Here is a 15,762-nt window from a genome sequence, read left to right as displayed (position 1 = left end):
CATATCATGGTCGTGTCGTGGGTTACCTACCACAATGTCGTCATCGCATTTTCGTTCATCGGGTTCGTTCTGGTCAACATCCCGCTGTGCTGGCATCTGGAGGGTAAGTCTGGGACATTGAAGTTGTGGCTGCAAGGCTGGTTAACTTAGGGTATTCAGCATGGAACATGGGCTGCGTTCTTTACATCTTTTGGGCTGGCAGCCAATGCCTTATACAATTCGTCAACGCGGTCATCTGGAAAAACAACGTAATAAATTGGGCACCCGTCTGGTGCGACATCAGTGTGTATTCTCGTTCATCGATCCACTTAACATACATGAGCTCACGCACAAGACGTTAGCGTCGAGGTGGCTCATTGCTTCTAGTGTTGGAATTCCCACCGCATCTCTCCTGATCAGCAAGCGCATCTATCATATAGCCAACATTACCACTGTCCAATCAAGCCGTGCCGACAGGCGCCGCATGGTCTTAATCGACACGTCTATTGGCCTGGGGATTCCTATCGTACAGGTCGCACTATGTGAGTCTAAAGTAATGGGTGAGGTTTTACCGTGTTGACCACGATGGATAGACTGGTTTATTCAGGGCCATAGATTCGACATCATCGAAGGATTTGGATGCATCTTCGCCATACCAAACACGATCTTGTCCTCTTTCCTCTTCTACGCGACACCGATATACATTGGTCTGGTGTCCGCTGTCTACGCCGGTCAGTATTGCATGATTGGCGATAGTAGCGCGACTAATCTGACTACTGTAACAGCACTTACCATACGAGCGTTCTACAAGAGACACAAGCAAATACGCGAGCTGATGTCGGCTAACAGCAGCTTAAAATTCAACCGCTACTTCCGCCTCATGGTTCTCGCTGGCATTGAGATATGCTTAACCATCCCCCTCGGAATCTGGACATTGGTTTCGAATGCTACGCAAGTACCCATATATCAATGGGAAGGCTTAGCGAACTTGCATTACGGCTTCTCTGCTGTTGACCAAATCCCCGCGATAATCGAGCAGTCCGATCCGTCCATTCTGAGTCAAGTAGCGTTCAACCAGTGGTCGGTAATATCCTGTGCCTTGCTTTTTTTCGCGCTATTTGGTGTTACGGGTGAAGCCCAGAAGCACTACCGGGTAGCGTGCGAATCAGTTATGCGGAGACTAGGACTCAACACGGTGTCCTTTGGCCGCCTTGCGTTCTGGACGCGACTTCGGTGAGGCATTTCACATGTTCCTGCACACGCCGAGCTTCTGACTTATTGCGTGCTAGCCGAAGGAACAAGCCTCCTCCTGCCGATGCCATTATTCCCACCTTCATTCAGCGTCCGAAACCTGAATTCCCGCCTCCTATCTCCATTTCACTGTCATTGGATGACGTCGGGCCAGACGGCAATGTCAAGGCGACGTATCCCCCATCGTCCCACTCCGGGGACTCAAGTACCTACGTTTCTCATCTCGATGTGAAGGTGACGGAGAAACCCCTGCCCCCTCTTCCCCCATCGGCTTCACTTGACGTCACGCCGGTTGTCATTGCACGGCCCTTACCAGACGTGCCTTGGTCTGTGAGCCGGGACTCCATTGAAATTGTTTGACGGTGTTCACAATAGTCCGATGTACAGTCAGGTACCTCATATCGTTTTTATACTGTATACTAATTTTCAGCCTCTGTTGTACTGTCGATGCGTAGACCGACCGAACACACTGTAGCATACGACTCTCTTTCGCGCTCAACCTGTGCTTATAACATGATGGTCTCTATGGATTGAAAGGCTCCAAGTCTGTGTAGCTCGTCATTCTGCCACTGTGCAAATCAAATGGTTATAACGCACTGGCATTCATCAGCGAAACCTCTGAAAAATGCCAGTGCCTTATGCCGGTGACCAATACGCACCAGCATTCCCGCCTGCAATAAACCCCTGACAAGGTATTTATAATGTAGGTACAATGATGATGATATTCGAGAGGCACTCAACATAATTGGAGGGCTGTTGTCATCCTGAGGCATAAATTCCCCGGTTTGACAGGGCTTGTATGAGGCTTGCAAGAAGGCCGACCGTATGCCGAGTGATTGCGAACGTGCAGCAGAATTGGGAGATCCGGTATTACCTCACGGTTACTCACGTGTAGGTTAGGGTTACACCCTCGAGGAATGCCAACACATAACTATCCAAGCTCGATTTCCCCCAGAATTGCCATCTGAGGGGTATGGTTCCGCTCTGTTTCTTGGACGCAATCGTTTTTGTATCTCGAGTCAAACTTACTATGCTCTTCTGTGGGCATCTCCCATGAAGACTGGCATTTGATAGACATATTTTTATTTTATCAATCGCTCTGCATCTGTAGTCTCCCGATCAACCTGGCAGCATAAGGATCATGTTTCAATTGCCTTCATGCACTTTGCACACGTAGCGTCTAGCAGGGACTCGCTGGGCACTGGATTCCCGGCCAACACGGACATGATGTGAGTGTGGGCCGCCATCTCTATGCAACACTGAGATCCGTATGTGAGTGAATTCACTGCCATATCAAATAGCCAGAGCTATGCATGGTCTAGGTTAGGGTGACCATGACACCCTGAATTCTCTGCCGCCCCACTGATAGCGTGGAATTTTCAATGTCTGACTGCTCTGGAAAAGCTCGACCCACACTCTAGGCATATATAGGACCATGGTCCTTCCAAGCAGGACCTCCCATACTTGACTTTGAGTCGCCTTTGTCTTTCCAACCAACTCAAGTCCGAGCTTTGAGGAACACTCAATGATATCTCTGATCTACTGGCTGACTGCTACATAGGCTGTGCAATCGGAGTGATCCCGGTACGTTGCTTGCCATTGTCTGTCTGGAGCAATAGTGATTTTTGACTGGACTGTTGCACCTCAAGCAGCCGAGCGTGCTTTCGTAGTGGTGGACTAAGTGAGTATGCATGTTATCTATCATAACACAAACTGACTCTATATATACAGATCGGTTATCAACCATGGCTATTGGTGCTTGAGCATGTCTTGCAAAGACCCAGTGATGTATCTTGCTCGTACATTGTAAAATAGTAGTACTTGTATTTCTGTGCACACAATACATCTCCTTAACTTGATGTCTGCGAGCTGTCTGAGCAACTGTGATGACTGGCAAAAAGTGCCTCAGCAATGTAATGCCCATAAGGAAACAGTTGCTCAGTCTGGCATGTTCTTAGAATCCTGGCGACCTCATATATGACAGCACAAATGGTAATAGATGCCATGTATGGGCAGTTCGTACATATCTTGTGATGACTTGCATTGTATTACAAGGCAACACAAATATGGCATCAATTGGCTGGACGTCATCAGAATTGCACCTCTGGCATTGATTGCGAACATTGGCATTTTGCGTGAGCGCTATAATGCCTTATCAGACCACCACAATAATTACGAGTGATTGCATTGATTGTGGCATGTTCTAAAAGCCTTATAGAAGCCTTACAGGATAGAATTAGTTTTGCTGATGTTGATGGGCGTGCTGTACGGCCTTTTACTGTTACCTGTGTGACTTGACTTTCGCCCGCCTGACTTTGATTGTAATCACGTGTTTGATGGCTGCCAGAATGCGATATTTACTAGTGAAAATGGATAATGTCATCCGATTACGCGATCCAGTCATTTCACCTACCGCATCTGTCAAATCAAGGTTGCACACCGGTCCACACAATTAGAAACAGCCCTCTCTCGCCATGGATTGTTTCGAACATCCAACCACTGACTTTGGGGCCTAAACAGAGCCTATGAAAAATGCATCCAGCAAGTTATATCATGTTTCCTTAGCTAGCCTTAGCTAGCCAGCCTCAGTGAACTTTGAGCTTAATGCATGCTCGAAATGCACTCGAAGTGGTGATTATGTCATACAAGCACCCCTGAAGGGTCTGCTAGCGTACACTCGAAGTAATAATACATTTATTCTATTTCTCAATGAATACCCAATAAAATGTCAAACCACGGCGAGGCTACACAAGGGTAGCTTCGGCGGGCGCCCCACTTAGACTTCTATAAATGGGTCTTAGACCTGACTAATCGGCGATGGTCGCCGGTTCTCACGCGCATTGGCCACCCGAGAGGACACCCGAGCGAGACGGAACGTGTGGTACGGGATGCAAAGGACTACATGTAGTATTTTTAATATGTAGGGATTATTTGGAGGCTTTGAATGGTCCAACAGGCGTAATATTTAATGAAGGGGGCAAGCTGTTCTTAAATGCAGGATCTCCGGCAGCTAGGGACCGGATCACTGACCGGGGCGGACCAAAACGAGTGCCGGGGCGGGCATTAGGGTGGTTTGGCCCGGGCAGGAAGCTTATCTGATTTGACCGATTTGCGATCCCAAATGACATTATCTACTCACGCTATTTACTAGCCATTACTTAGTCTTACTGCCTACCAGTTTCTTGGTGCGTGGATGCTTCTCAATACGGTACTAGATTCAATCGTTGCTCTAAGCCTGTTACAATCGTAAGCTAGCTGCTAACGAAGATTTATTGTATGTGATGAACACTCATATGGACTGGACAACTCGGATTTGATCTCGCACACGACGGCCCCGTTAAGCATTTCATATCCCCAGACCTTGACTGCCCACGAGGTGGGATGGATATAGCAGAGCTACCACTCCTACTCCATGTGATTATCCAAGCCGGAATAGAGAACGGATGTTGTCGAGGATCGACAATCACAGGCACGGCGGGGAACAAAACTAATGTCAAGACCCCATGATTTGTCAAACTTTGTGCGCAGCTTCGACTCTCCCACTCCATGCCATAATCCTCACCGGGGCCGCGGTGTTTAACAGGTCTTTTCACCTCATCCTTGCCGAGCCTTGTGGCGAGACTTTGACAGCCAATAGCTAGAGGTAATTGTAGCGACTATGATCGCATTGACATAAAAGTGCGAGTTCGTCCCAGGCTCCTCTTGCTAGGAGCGACGTAGCCAAAACCGTCGTTAACGACCTCTCAACGTGTATTCAATCACGGTGTTTCTTCCATGTATCGAAGTATACTTGGTAGCACTCGTGCACGAATCGTGCCTGCAGGTACCCGGGCCGTTTATCAATCATGTTCGCATAATCCACGGACTAGTCCTCCTCATGACCTTCTCATTGGCTGCGATTCCTGCGACCATATGGCATTGTACCGCTCTAATTATACAGAGGTGAGTCGAATCTTGGTGAAGCCGATCAAATGATCCTTCCAATGTAGTTGGCCCTTCGCCGTACCGCATGTCAAGTCTCTCGGCATAAGTCGCATGATGTTTGCTCCCCAGCGTTGGCTTCCGCGGAGCTGGATCGCTTCATGCTAGCACAACAACAGAAATAACCGTGGTCATCCTTCCATTCTATCGCCGCTTTTGAGGATGTCTCAAATTTGCTCAGAAGGATTCCCATGACTTAACCAGGCCGCTGCCATTGTATAAATGCGGCGAGCATGCATGAACATTGCCACCGGTCATCGCCAGGCCCCGTTGGAGTCTAGGATGTTCAGTCTCTTGATACCTCTGTTGACGTTGGCCGCCAGGCCACTGACAGCGAGCCCTGTGTTGCCTCGAGCGTCAGCGCCTACTGTCAATTTGTCCTATGGAGCGTTTCAGGGTTATACCGATGGTGAAGTGGATGCATTTCTTGGTATGCCTTTTGCCGAACCACCGTGCGTACTAGCTTTCACAAATTGTTTGAGGACATCTTTCGATGTTTGACATTGCAGAGTTGGAAATCTGCGCTTCAACCTCCCTCAGGCGCCAACTGCCTTTGACGGCATTCAACAAGCAGTGTCATTCGGACCAGCCTGTCCGCAGCAAGGCCTTGTCCTTCCAGAGAGTGCACCCTCGAACTTGGGCTGGTCGCCCCCGAGTATCTCGATCATCTCCGAAGATTGTGAGGCCCATCAACCGTGCGAACGTAAGTGATGTCTGATCGAGGATCGTGCTAGGTTTGTCGATCAATATCTTCAAGCCGTCGTCTGCATCCGCAGGCGACAACTTGCCCGTTGTTTTTGTGAGTGGTTGCACGTTGACGAGCATGGCTTGTGTTGAACATGCACGCTAGTGGATTTTCGGAGGTATAGCCTTATAAAATGTGCGTGATGATTGGTTACACAACGACGATGCTTCTTTTCAGGGGGATTTGAGCTCGGAGATTCCGCGCTAAATCCCGGGACGACGCTTGTCGAGCGTTCAATTACTCTCGGCGAACCGATCGTATTTGTCTCTCATAACTACCGTCTGAGTGGTAATTTATCCAGCCTGCTTTGTTGCATTGCACTGATATCAGAGCTTGAAGCACTTGGCTTCCTAGGTGGTACGGAAGTGAAAGAAGCTGGTGTGGGAAACTTGGGACTCAGAGACCGTAAGCAATCACGCATGTATTCGTGAGGCTTTCTGATGTTTGATTCTCACCCAGAGCGTTTTGCCATGCAATGGGTTAACCAGTACATCTCGGAGTTTGGCGGTGACCCTAGCAAAGTTACCATGTGAGCTAATTCTGCAGCATCTAGCCTCAAGGGACATACTAACGAATCCCTGGGTAGATGGGGCGAAAGTGCAGGCGCGTACTCGGTTGCCGCGCACTTGATTTGGAATGGTGGTAATACTGAGGGTCTGTTCCGGGGAGCGATTATGGCAGTCTCATACTTTGTTGCTCTGCTTGCTTAGCTGAAGATTGCCCCCTTTTCAGGAATCAGGCTCTCCCATACCGCTTCAAGATATTTCTGAAGGGCAGCCGTACTACGATCAGCTCGTCGAAGATACTGGCTGCTCGGGGACAGCAGATACTCTGGACTGTCTGCGCGATGTACCGTACGAGACGCTCTTGACGGCCGTTGCTCTGAGTCCGAGCATCTTCGCATACCAAAGCCTAGATCTCGCTTGGGAGCCCCGAATTGATGGCGATATCCTAACTCAGGGCGGCCCTGAATATTTGATGTCTGGTCAATATGCCAAGGTGCGACCCTCTGTTTCCTCGTCATCGTTCTTGGCTCATCATACGTGGGTCAGGTTCCAATCATTACTGGAGACTGCGATGACGAGGGAACCTTGTTTTCACTCGGTAATCTGAATGTCACGTCAGTCTTTTGTAGTGACTATAGCATGCTCCGCATGTCCTCATGCATGGTCTTCGTAGGACGGATGACGAATTCTTGACCTATATTAACACGTAGTAAGTGATCCCCGCTCCGAACTATAGGACACATACTGACCTCCGATGAAGTTACCTCACCAACATTACTTCTTCCCAGTTGGCCTCTGTCGGGGAAGCTTACCCTGCCGATCCACTTGATGTAAGCATCGGAACACTATCATCACATCCGAGAGGCGCTACTCATTGACGGCAGGGTTCGCCCTTTGAAACAGGGTTGCTCAATATCTTAACGTAAGTTACTAACGCATTTCCACATTCTTGCGTTACAATCTTTGATAAGGTCGCAAAACAAACGTTTGGCGGCGTTCCAGGGTGACTGGATGTGGCAAGCTCCACGAAGATTAACGCTACAGTATGTGTCTCAAACCCAAGACGCGTGGGCGTACCGTAAGTGATGAGTCGATTGTCAATGCAAAGACGGGTAGTCTCAGACTGCGTTTCAGTTTACCAGCGAAACAAAGCTGTTCCGTACCTCGGCTCCTTTCACTCCTCTGATCTGGATGAATTTTTCACCGCCATCGATTATGTTGGAACGGATATAATCAGTGAGTCCGGAGATTTGCACACTAGCATTACCCGGAGTACATGCTAACTTGGGATATTTATCAGTCAACTTCGCGAACAATCTCAATCCGAACGCCCCGGAGGGACTGGCCCCAGGCGTCAGCCCTCTTTCGGAAATCAACTGGGAACAATGGGGATCCAATCCGTCCGCACCGCCGTTGTTGACATTTATGGATCCTACCCCGAGTGTCGAGATCACGACAGACACGTTCAGGGCAGATGCGATGACCCTATTGAATAATCTGGCAATGGGGATGAATTGAAGACAGGCAGATTATAGCGTATGCAAGTGTATCCAACAACCCTTCTACGAGAACCACGAAGTCACTTCGTTCAGGTAGTATGACTCGGTAGTGTCAGGAAAATACACTGCTTCTGATGGTCAGCGATCGCTCCCGAATGGTGTCGTACTAGCTCGATGGTAGTCGGATGAAAGCTGAACGGAACCGCTAAGGACAAGTCTTCAGGTCATGGCGGCGGCGATTGCAAATGTCAAAGCGGTAAGGCGTCGATGTCCTGTCCACAGATGTGCCCCAGACCGGACCTAGTCGTCGCAAACGAAGCACACAGATATTACCTTCGAGAATGCAACGCAAACTATGAGTCGCCACCGATAGCCTGCGGCGGTTCTCTGCCCAGGTGTGCTATATACCGACTCTATGCTGGGTGCGAGGGTTCTCTTGGCCAATCCTATATCCGCCCAAAATTCAGCGCCAACGATCATCCTCCCCTATGGACCGTACGAGTCAGACCTTACCGTAAGTAATGTGAACTCCTTTTTTGAAACGCGTTATGCCAAGCCGCCGTGAGTAAACCGCTTTTGATTGACACTGTATATCCTGAAACTCCCCGAGCGCAGGCATATGCTTCATATCCAGACGTCGTAAGGCTGTAAAACATATGCGCTCGCCAACACCGCAGGTAAATTTAGGGATCACCGATTGACACGGGGACTCTGAATGACATGATGTGCGCTGGACATGCTTCTCCATCGTATCCGCTACTGGATTGCAATCAGTTTGGAGTCAGAACTCTACCTCTTGATGATATTAGAATAGATACCATCAGTTATGCATATATCGTCCAGATTTTGACTGATCTTTCTCAGATAGCCCTGCAGACAACTTAAACCACAACGCTTCGGAAAGACAGACTCCTTACCCTAGCTTTCTCTCCGGAGGGAACGGGTCCGATTCGTTTGCCCTGCTGTTGCTGATGTTGGTGAACCCGACCCCACTGGTCGCGATGACTGTAGACACATTCAAGGTGAACGCGACTGCGAGTCCTTTGGACCAGCTGCAGGTCCAGATTGAATGGTCACCTTGCACTCTATATAGAGAAGCGAATATGAAACAGTATCGTTCCTTTACACACCGGTAAACACTCGGGTTTCTAATTGTGTTAATCGTTTGGGGCCATATCATCAGAAGCGGTTCCATCAAGATATAATCCATTCGGCGTAACTGTTTATCAATCACATTTAAAGATGCCCTACATCCAGTGCCCCGCTTCCTTCTGCCTTGACTACAAGTCATGAAACAATCGAAATGTAGTCATGAACAAGGGGGAGTCCTGGAATGACCATGACAATTCCGAACTTCCTGAAACTTGACGCTGTCCACTGAATATAAAACTTGACGTACCAGCGCTGTCTTTCATGTGCGTTTGAAGCTAGGTAAAGCAATGATCATGACCGGTGAAGGCGCCATCAAGCGGATGCGAGCATAGTATATCTTGTAAGCGTTGATTTCTCGGCGTGTGGAGGAAACCGCTACTACTGAACTCGAGTTGGTTGGCCGGCGAGGTAATATGCTACGTGGGATTTCTTGTGTGCCTGAGGGCATTGACAGAGTACCATAGACGCCGCCAAGACTCGTAAGACAGACCAGAGAGGAAACGTAGATGAAGGATTAAGGATGAAACGCATCTCGAGGGAACAGCCACGAAAGAGCCTGGCAGTTGGCTATTACACGGCACTTCGCCGTCGAGCACGTGGTGCTGTTACCTTGTCCTCCGACCACTCCCTTCGGCTCACCTTACTGCGGCTCGCGAGTTCTCCACGTCCGCAACGTTACGACAGTACGCTACGCGCCTCAGCAACAGTACTCGTGGCATATAGGAGCCGGTAGGCGTAGTCAAACCTGATAGAGTCGACTGAAGTCCGAAGGTATGTTTTCATCTCACCTCTGTGAGGATGTCCTTGTACTTAATGACGAGGACTAGTAGCCGGGATGTCCAAGCTGCCCTCCCCGTTTGACGAGACACCCGCGCATGCTCTCAACTCCCATTTCCTTCTCCATCCCGAACGCGAGGATGAATATCATGCCGCGACTTTTGATGTAGCTTCATCGGATGGAGACACCGCGTCTCAGCGCTCCATTGCGCTTTCCTCACCTCCGCACTCACCTCGTATATCAATACCGCTCGACTTGGCCCAGGAGGAGCATAGACCCGAGCCTCAGACACCTGTCAAATTCATCCGCGAGAGTCTTGCCCTTTCGAAACGCAACACGCTTGATACTCAGTTCAGCTCAGATGTTGACGACGACCGCAGCCTCTTCACTCAACGGCTCGAGGAGGGTGAATCTCCTATCTCGAGTATTGCTCCATCCGTGGACGACCGCGAGAAGTTTCCCAGCGCTGCACTTGTGGCACCTGCTCTCGCGTCCCCACCTCCCCGACCTTCTGCTGGGATCAGGGGGAAGAGTGACACGGAGAGTGTTATGTCATTTGGCTCAGAGGGCACGTCATATTCCAAGAAGGCGCGTCCTGAGTCGCTCCTGCCTCAGGCCACACAGGGTCCACTCGTGCTTGGGATCGCTTTGGTAGACTTCGATCATCTGGTATGTGTGACAGCTTCTGTGTTGAATCTTGTCATTCATTGGGGTGAAGGTCGGACCCAAGATTGAGTTCTCCCGTGGGGACGTCGTCGAGGACGAGGAGATCGCCAAGATCTTACCGTTCCTCGCGCTTCCTGATGGTGCTCACTTAGTGAGCCACGTCCACTTGTTCTCTGACCTCATGCTAAATGGCATTAGTCTTCCGAAGACTACTCGTACTTCCATCTCGTACCATCAACATCTCCGAGTCCTACCACTATTTTTGGTATTTCGTCAGTCGCCCTCTCATCCCGCATACATTTGGTCATCTTATGTCCTCGTTCAGGTGTAACCGCCAGATTAGTGCCGCAGATCTGCTCGTGAAGGATCCAGACGTTACACGGTCTACGGTACAGAAAGCTGTCGTCGTGCTTGCGTCAAAACCGGTGTTCGGTCTCATACGGTGCGTGTGACAGTGCTACTATTCGTCAGCTTGTTTGAACTCGGCTTCAGCGACCGACTTGGTGTTATTACAAAAGCGTTATTCGCTCAGCGTAACTTCTCTGACATGAGCATCTTGGATGACTTCCATATGTCATTGGAGCACTCGCTTCGTAGTCAGATGACTGAGAGTGGGTTGTACATGGGTGCGTAATTCTATGCTGAAATTGCACCGAGTTCTTACTGTGTTTACAAGTAGGAACTAGTCTGTAAGTGATTGACTTTCTACTGATTGTTGGAAGTCTGTGCTCATTCGTATAGACGAGAACTTGTGCATACATTTCGACAGCGAACGCTGGTCCTTCTTAAGGCGCTCATGTTGCAGAAGAAGGTGAGGTCCCTGACTGAAACCCCAGTGGGGTGAGAGATACTGACTGTTGTGTCTAGATTATGTTCTTTGGACATCCCGTGGAACGGCTTTGCACGTATCAATACTCACTTGTCACACTAATGCCAGGTACGTTCCTACTTCGTGCCATGTAAGTTGGTGAGATGAACGGCATGCCATAGGCTTGCTGCAAAATTTGGATGATTGCGGGTCACCGCCCCTTGCCGCCCGCGCGCAGACGCTCTCCCGTCCCACGTCATTAAAGACGTCCGATCCCAAGAGCATGATGACATTTGTTGGTATGCCCCTTGATCTATTCGGAAAGGTACGATCTATCGTGACGCCACCATCTTGCATTCTCGACTGGTTCTCATTCAACATGCTCATTTGTAACAGGATGCGTTCTTCCAGCCGTATTTGCCATTACAGCAGCTCGACATGCTAAAGGATACGCAGAGTTGGTTGTGTGGGAGCACGAACACAATCGTCACGCAGCAGAAGGAAGTGGATATCCTTGTTAACGTTCGTTTTTCGCTTTTTTCACGTTGTTTGATGTGCGCTCAATACTGTTGCCATCACCAGGTAGAAAACGGCACGATGGAGTTTCGCGACCCCAAACTTGAACGGATCGCTGGGTTAACGCCCGCAGACAGAAAATGGATGGATGATATCGTTCGAGACGTGAACGATACCTTTGTGGAAGACCCCACGAAACCGTTGGACATGCAGTATGTAGTATTATTTTTGCGCGCAGGGATGACAACTCATCCCTCCCAGCTTCAAGGGCAGTGACGATTACTTACGGCAGAAGGCACGCTTCATGGCTTCTGTGTATGCAATATTGTACTCATCCTTTGCTCAGTTTGATGAGTATATCTCTGCTGTGTTGTCCTCTGTTAAGTACGCGGATTTCCTGGCGAAAGTACAAGCAGGTGGTATCGGCATTGAAGCAGGTATGTGTTCTGAGATGTCACACGTCATGCCTGGTACATCTCATCGATGTTGCTTCACTAAGGTGACCCGAACTCAACACAAGACTTTAATGCGCTCTGGATCAAAGAGTTCAAGAAGACAAATGCATATGAAGTCTGGCAACGCGTCACTGAACCCAATCTCTTTGACTTTGTTGAAGCAAGGTAAGTAGCGCGCGCGAACCTTCAGGAGCCATGAGTGACATATTTTGTGTAGACATCCATGTAGCGACAAGCCATCCGTCGTCGCGGACATCGGCCTCCGGCTATCGGAGGGCATACAGGAACTTAAGCTCGATCAGCAGCTCGCGCCCACGCGGGAGGCGATATCACGCACACTGGCATCGGGGTCGACGAATTTGATGAAAGCAATGGAAGGCGTACGTGGCCGGTGGATGTCGCGGAACAACACCGACTCCTCGAGCGGCAATAGCAGCCAGGGAACTCCTCCCGTGACTGCCACCAACTCGAGCGAGAGCTCGATGGGGTCATCAAGTACCTCGAGCAGCGTCGATGACATGGAGAAGCGGAATGCAGCGGCTAGTGGCTCCCGCCCAGGCTCTCCAGAGCTTCAGAGGGGCTCGTTGGACGGCCCGCGCCCACAACAGCGGTCCAGCGGGCTGCGCCCTCTGAGCATGGCCATGACGCATCCTGTGCCCGCACCACCGCCACCGCCACCGCCCATGCCGGAGCCGACCCGGTTCAGCGGATGGGTCGGGTCGTTCTTCTCACCGCGTTCGTCACGTACGTCACTGGCGCCATCATTGGCGTCGTCACGGCGGGAGAGCGGATCGTCGGTGTCGACATCGGCGCGCGGACAGTCGCCGATGCCGCCGACGCCTTCCCGAGAAAGTATGCCAAGGCCGCCAGTCCCCGTGGTGGAAGACGACTTGCCGCCCGAGCTGCGGCCGAGGGACTTGGACGAGTTGTACGGCGACACGGCAACGCCCAATGGTGCTTCTCATAAGGCCAGCGTGCCACACGAGCTTCTTGTTGAGGATTCGCATGATGAGGAAGTGGAGCCAGCGGGCACTGGCATTGCTATGTGAGGACGAGGACGAGGATAGACTGCATGGATTCGTCTCTTGAATTGTTCTTTTGTCGTATTATTATGATGTTCTGTGATCATTTGCATATCCCTTTCCTCTCTGCTCGCATCCGCATACATCATTGTCGCATTTATATTCCACGAGTCAACTACGAATAATAATTTGAATATACAGCACCCTGAGATAATATTAGTATGCAAGACCAAGGGTTCCCGTCCAGATGTTAACAAGTATAGATGTGCTAGACATTACACGGGACTATGCGTACATGCAGGTGGGGTTTGCGATATGGAATACATACAATTGTATTTGCGTAAGCCAAGATCAGAGGCCTAGAGTCCCAAGAAAAAGTATAAACAAGAATAGGAAGTAAATATTTGCGCACGAAGTTCCGCAATGTATGCATGTACGGTTTCAGCCCCGACTTTCGGTTAGTCGTGGGATCACCAGGTCGTCAAATGGTAGGTCGTCAGTCGTAAGGGCTTGGGCGAGAGGAGAGCTACAGTCTGTTGACAGTTAAGATGGCGACAACTCCGTCTTGCTCTATATCATGGTTCACGCCTTCGATTGATCCAGGTCAGCTTGAGTCTTCACAGCAGATAGACATGTACGGACCTCGGCTTCCCTTCTGCAAAAGTCCAGCCCTCCATTCTACATCTGCCATCCACCACATGCCTTTCCAACGACTTCCTGCCGTCGCTTGCTCGACGAGGAAGTCACGGCCGACGTTGTAGCCGTTAGGCACGATCTGGTGGTTCTTCGACGAATCCTACGCGCTAGTTTAGATCGCCAGCACCGTGATACCTAACCAGATAATATCACCTTCTCTAGCGATGCACTGGTGCAGAGTGTCGTAAGCGTCTGCGAAACACAAGCATGCATAATACACACCCCAGAAACCATGCCCCGCTGTCTGCGAGTGTGCCGTTCTGCCGCCACGCCCTAAAATGATGCCCGCCGCGCACACTCTCCCAACACGTCCCCATGACTGGAAAATAGTCCTGGCGAGCGAGGAACTGCTCCGGCTTGCGGCCTAGACCGTCGCCAAGGTCCGCATTGTGAATGTCCCCGTAGTGCAGACCGAGGCACTCCTCTGAGTATCCGATGGACTTGGCGTAGGCGTGCAGCCCGGGCTCGGTGAGGATGTACGGGTCGGAAAGGCCAGAGATGATCACGTTGAGCGGCTCACCGAGGGTGCCATATGCCCACTATGCAGGCGAGTGTAGGTGATGTGGAATGTGTGTAGACGAGGAAAAAACATACATCGAGCAGCCGTCCCCCGAGCAATCGCGGATCGACCCATCCCGGCGTATTCTCCTCCGGAGGTAGCTCCCCATTCTCATATTTCCGTCGTGTGCTTGAAGAGGAAAGTGGTACTTGGTTTACGCCCTCGTGGGCAATGAATAAGACCGGAGAAGAGAGAACTTGCATCGCGAGCGTCGAGAACACTGTAAGGACGAGCGTGGAGTAGAACATGATCAGCATTCAGAGATGGGTGCACGACGGGACAGCATATGGCAATGCAAGGGAATCGCAGGAGACGGGTATTCCGAATATTCAAGCAATGATATGATAGCCCTAGAGAGACCGACTGGCCAGCGGTCGGAGGGAAGGGATCCGAGTGTATGTAAGAGTGTGGATAGAGCTGCGGGGCCAAGGGCCGGCGCTACTTGTCTTGGACAGCCATCATCCATGCACATCAGTCTGTTTGTCGTCGCACCTTGGTGTTGCCGGTCTCGGTCTCCCCGAGTCTCAGGTACAGAATGTCAGCGCAGGGGGAGAAGATATCATGGCTGACGAACGTGGCGGTTCGAAAACGACCCCATCGCGGACGCTGTGATCTGTTCTCACACAACTGAATCCGAGAGATTCTTCTGTCTCCGCGTGCGAGGTGCGTGAAAATGGACCTATCATCAGGAAAAATGCCCAAACCTACATAGCTCTATGTAGGTCCTGTAGACCGCATAGAGCGATAGACTACCCCCCGATTATGTAGTGCTATGTAGATCCGCCTGATCTTGCAAAGTGCTATGTAGCACCATAGACCGCGAGGCTCATAGGCTCCATAGCACCGGTAGACACTGCCTATCCATCAATTGATCATCATTATCAGATTCTTTGGGTCTCACAGCGCAGAAATTAAATTTGCATTCTCATTGATGATAATAATGATTGTAATTACAAGCTGTAAGTGACTAGCAAAACCATACTACTACATGCCTCTGCGTACAAACATACAAGCTAGCTGTACTCTAAGCATTCTATAGAAGTTGCGCCATCGTGACTACCACTGTGCAAACTATGGTGTGTAGTCCCCTGTGCCATAGATACAAGCCAAACGTGGCACGGAACCTTAGCAAGATAGTAAAACTACTAC

At 50.2% G+C, this 15,762-nt stretch overlaps 4 protein-coding genes across 4 annotated transcripts; 3 read left to right on the top strand and 1 right to left on the bottom strand.

Annotated features, from left to right (window-relative positions):
• Positions 1–6: 6 nt before the first annotated feature.
• Positions 7–1,663, top strand: POSPLADRAFT_1171933 (hypothetical protein; the record flags this gene model as incomplete). Its single annotated transcript, XM_024488158.1, has 6 exons — positions 7–103; positions 160–282; positions 342–521; positions 573–710; positions 765–1,212; positions 1,269–1,663. The coding sequence occupies 6 exons, from the start codon at positions 7–9 to the stop codon at positions 1,588–1,590; spliced, it is 1,308 nt and encodes a 435-aa protein (XP_024336498.1). The 3' UTR covers positions 1,591–1,663.
• A 3,806-nt stretch (positions 1,664–5,469) lies between these two features.
• On the top strand, positions 5,470–8,108 carry POSPLADRAFT_1066887 (hypothetical protein). The gene is made up of 16 exons (XM_024482118.1): positions 5,470–5,663; positions 5,721–5,890; positions 5,946–6,010; positions 6,062–6,074; positions 6,134–6,244; positions 6,311–6,361; positions 6,416–6,485; positions 6,543–6,636; positions 6,689–6,955; positions 7,009–7,076; positions 7,136–7,171; positions 7,223–7,292; positions 7,347–7,384; positions 7,434–7,540; positions 7,597–7,698; positions 7,763–8,108. Exons 1-16 carry the CDS (start codon positions 5,494–5,496, stop codon positions 7,978–7,980), a joined length of 1,650 nt encoding a protein of 549 aa, XP_024336497.1. The 5' UTR covers positions 5,470–5,493; the 3' UTR covers positions 7,981–8,108.
• A 2,332-nt stretch (positions 8,109–10,440) lies between these two features.
• Positions 10,441–12,740, top strand: POSPLADRAFT_1087550 (hypothetical protein; the record flags this gene model as incomplete). Its single annotated transcript, XM_024483053.1, is given in 13 exon segments — positions 10,441–10,560; positions 10,610–10,708; positions 10,756–10,829; positions 10,883–10,999; positions 11,050–11,187; positions 11,299–11,368; positions 11,425–11,494; positions 11,548–11,690; positions 11,762–11,887; positions 11,948–12,093; positions 12,143–12,366; positions 12,381–12,501; positions 12,554–12,740. Coding segments are annotated over 13 exon segments (1,635 nt in total), but the record flags the coding sequence as incomplete, so codon positions are not given.
• An 870-nt stretch (positions 12,741–13,610) lies between these two features.
• Positions 13,611–14,980, bottom strand: POSPLADRAFT_1040740 (hypothetical protein). The gene is made up of 5 exons (XM_024477794.1): positions 14,649–14,980; positions 14,277–14,593; positions 14,208–14,223; positions 14,001–14,154; positions 13,611–13,946 (listed from the first exon to the last, which is right to left on the bottom strand). Exons 1-5 carry the CDS (start codon positions 14,859–14,861, stop codon positions 13,885–13,887), a joined length of 762 nt encoding a protein of 253 aa, XP_024336495.1. The 5' UTR covers positions 14,862–14,980; the 3' UTR covers positions 13,611–13,884.
• Between the last annotated feature and the right edge of the window lie 782 nt (positions 14,981–15,762).

Source organism: Postia placenta (assembly GCF_002117355.1).
Source record: "Postia placenta MAD-698-R-SB12 unplaced genomic scaffold POSPLAscaffold_11, whole genome shotgun sequence".
Lineage (NCBI taxonomy): Eukaryota > Fungi > Basidiomycota > Agaricomycetes > Polyporales > Adustoporiaceae > Rhodonia > Rhodonia placenta.
Note: the sequence above shows the minus strand (reverse complement) of the source record. Positions and strands in the feature narration are given on the sequence as shown.

Excerpts from the sequence above, each read along its gene's own strand:
- POSPLADRAFT_1066887 (XM_024482118.1), top strand. The coding sequence starts at position 5,494 with ATGTTCAGTCTCTTGATACCTCTGTTGACGTTGGCCGCCAGGCCACTG. Across the intron at positions 6,362-6,415 it reads AAACTTGGGACTCAGAGACC|AGCGTTTTGCCATGCAATGG; the intron begins GTAAGCAATCAC and ends ATTCTCACCCAG. Across the intron at positions 6,486-6,542 it reads GACCCTAGCAAAGTTACCAT|ATGGGGCGAAAGTGCAGGCG; the intron begins GTGAGCTAATTC and ends ATCCCTGGGTAG.
- POSPLADRAFT_1040740 (XM_024477794.1), bottom strand. The coding sequence starts at position 14,861 with ATGTTCTACTCCACGCTCGTCCTTACAGTGTTCTCGACGCTCGCGATG. Across the intron at positions 14,594-14,648 it reads TCGGGGGACGGCTGCTCGAT|TGGGCATATGGCACCCTCGG; the intron begins GTATGTTTTTTC and ends TCGCCTGCATAG. Across the intron at positions 13,947-14,000 it reads TTTGCAGAAGGGAAGCCGAG|GCGTGAACCATGATATAGAG; the intron begins GTCCGTACATGT and ends GATCAATCGAAG.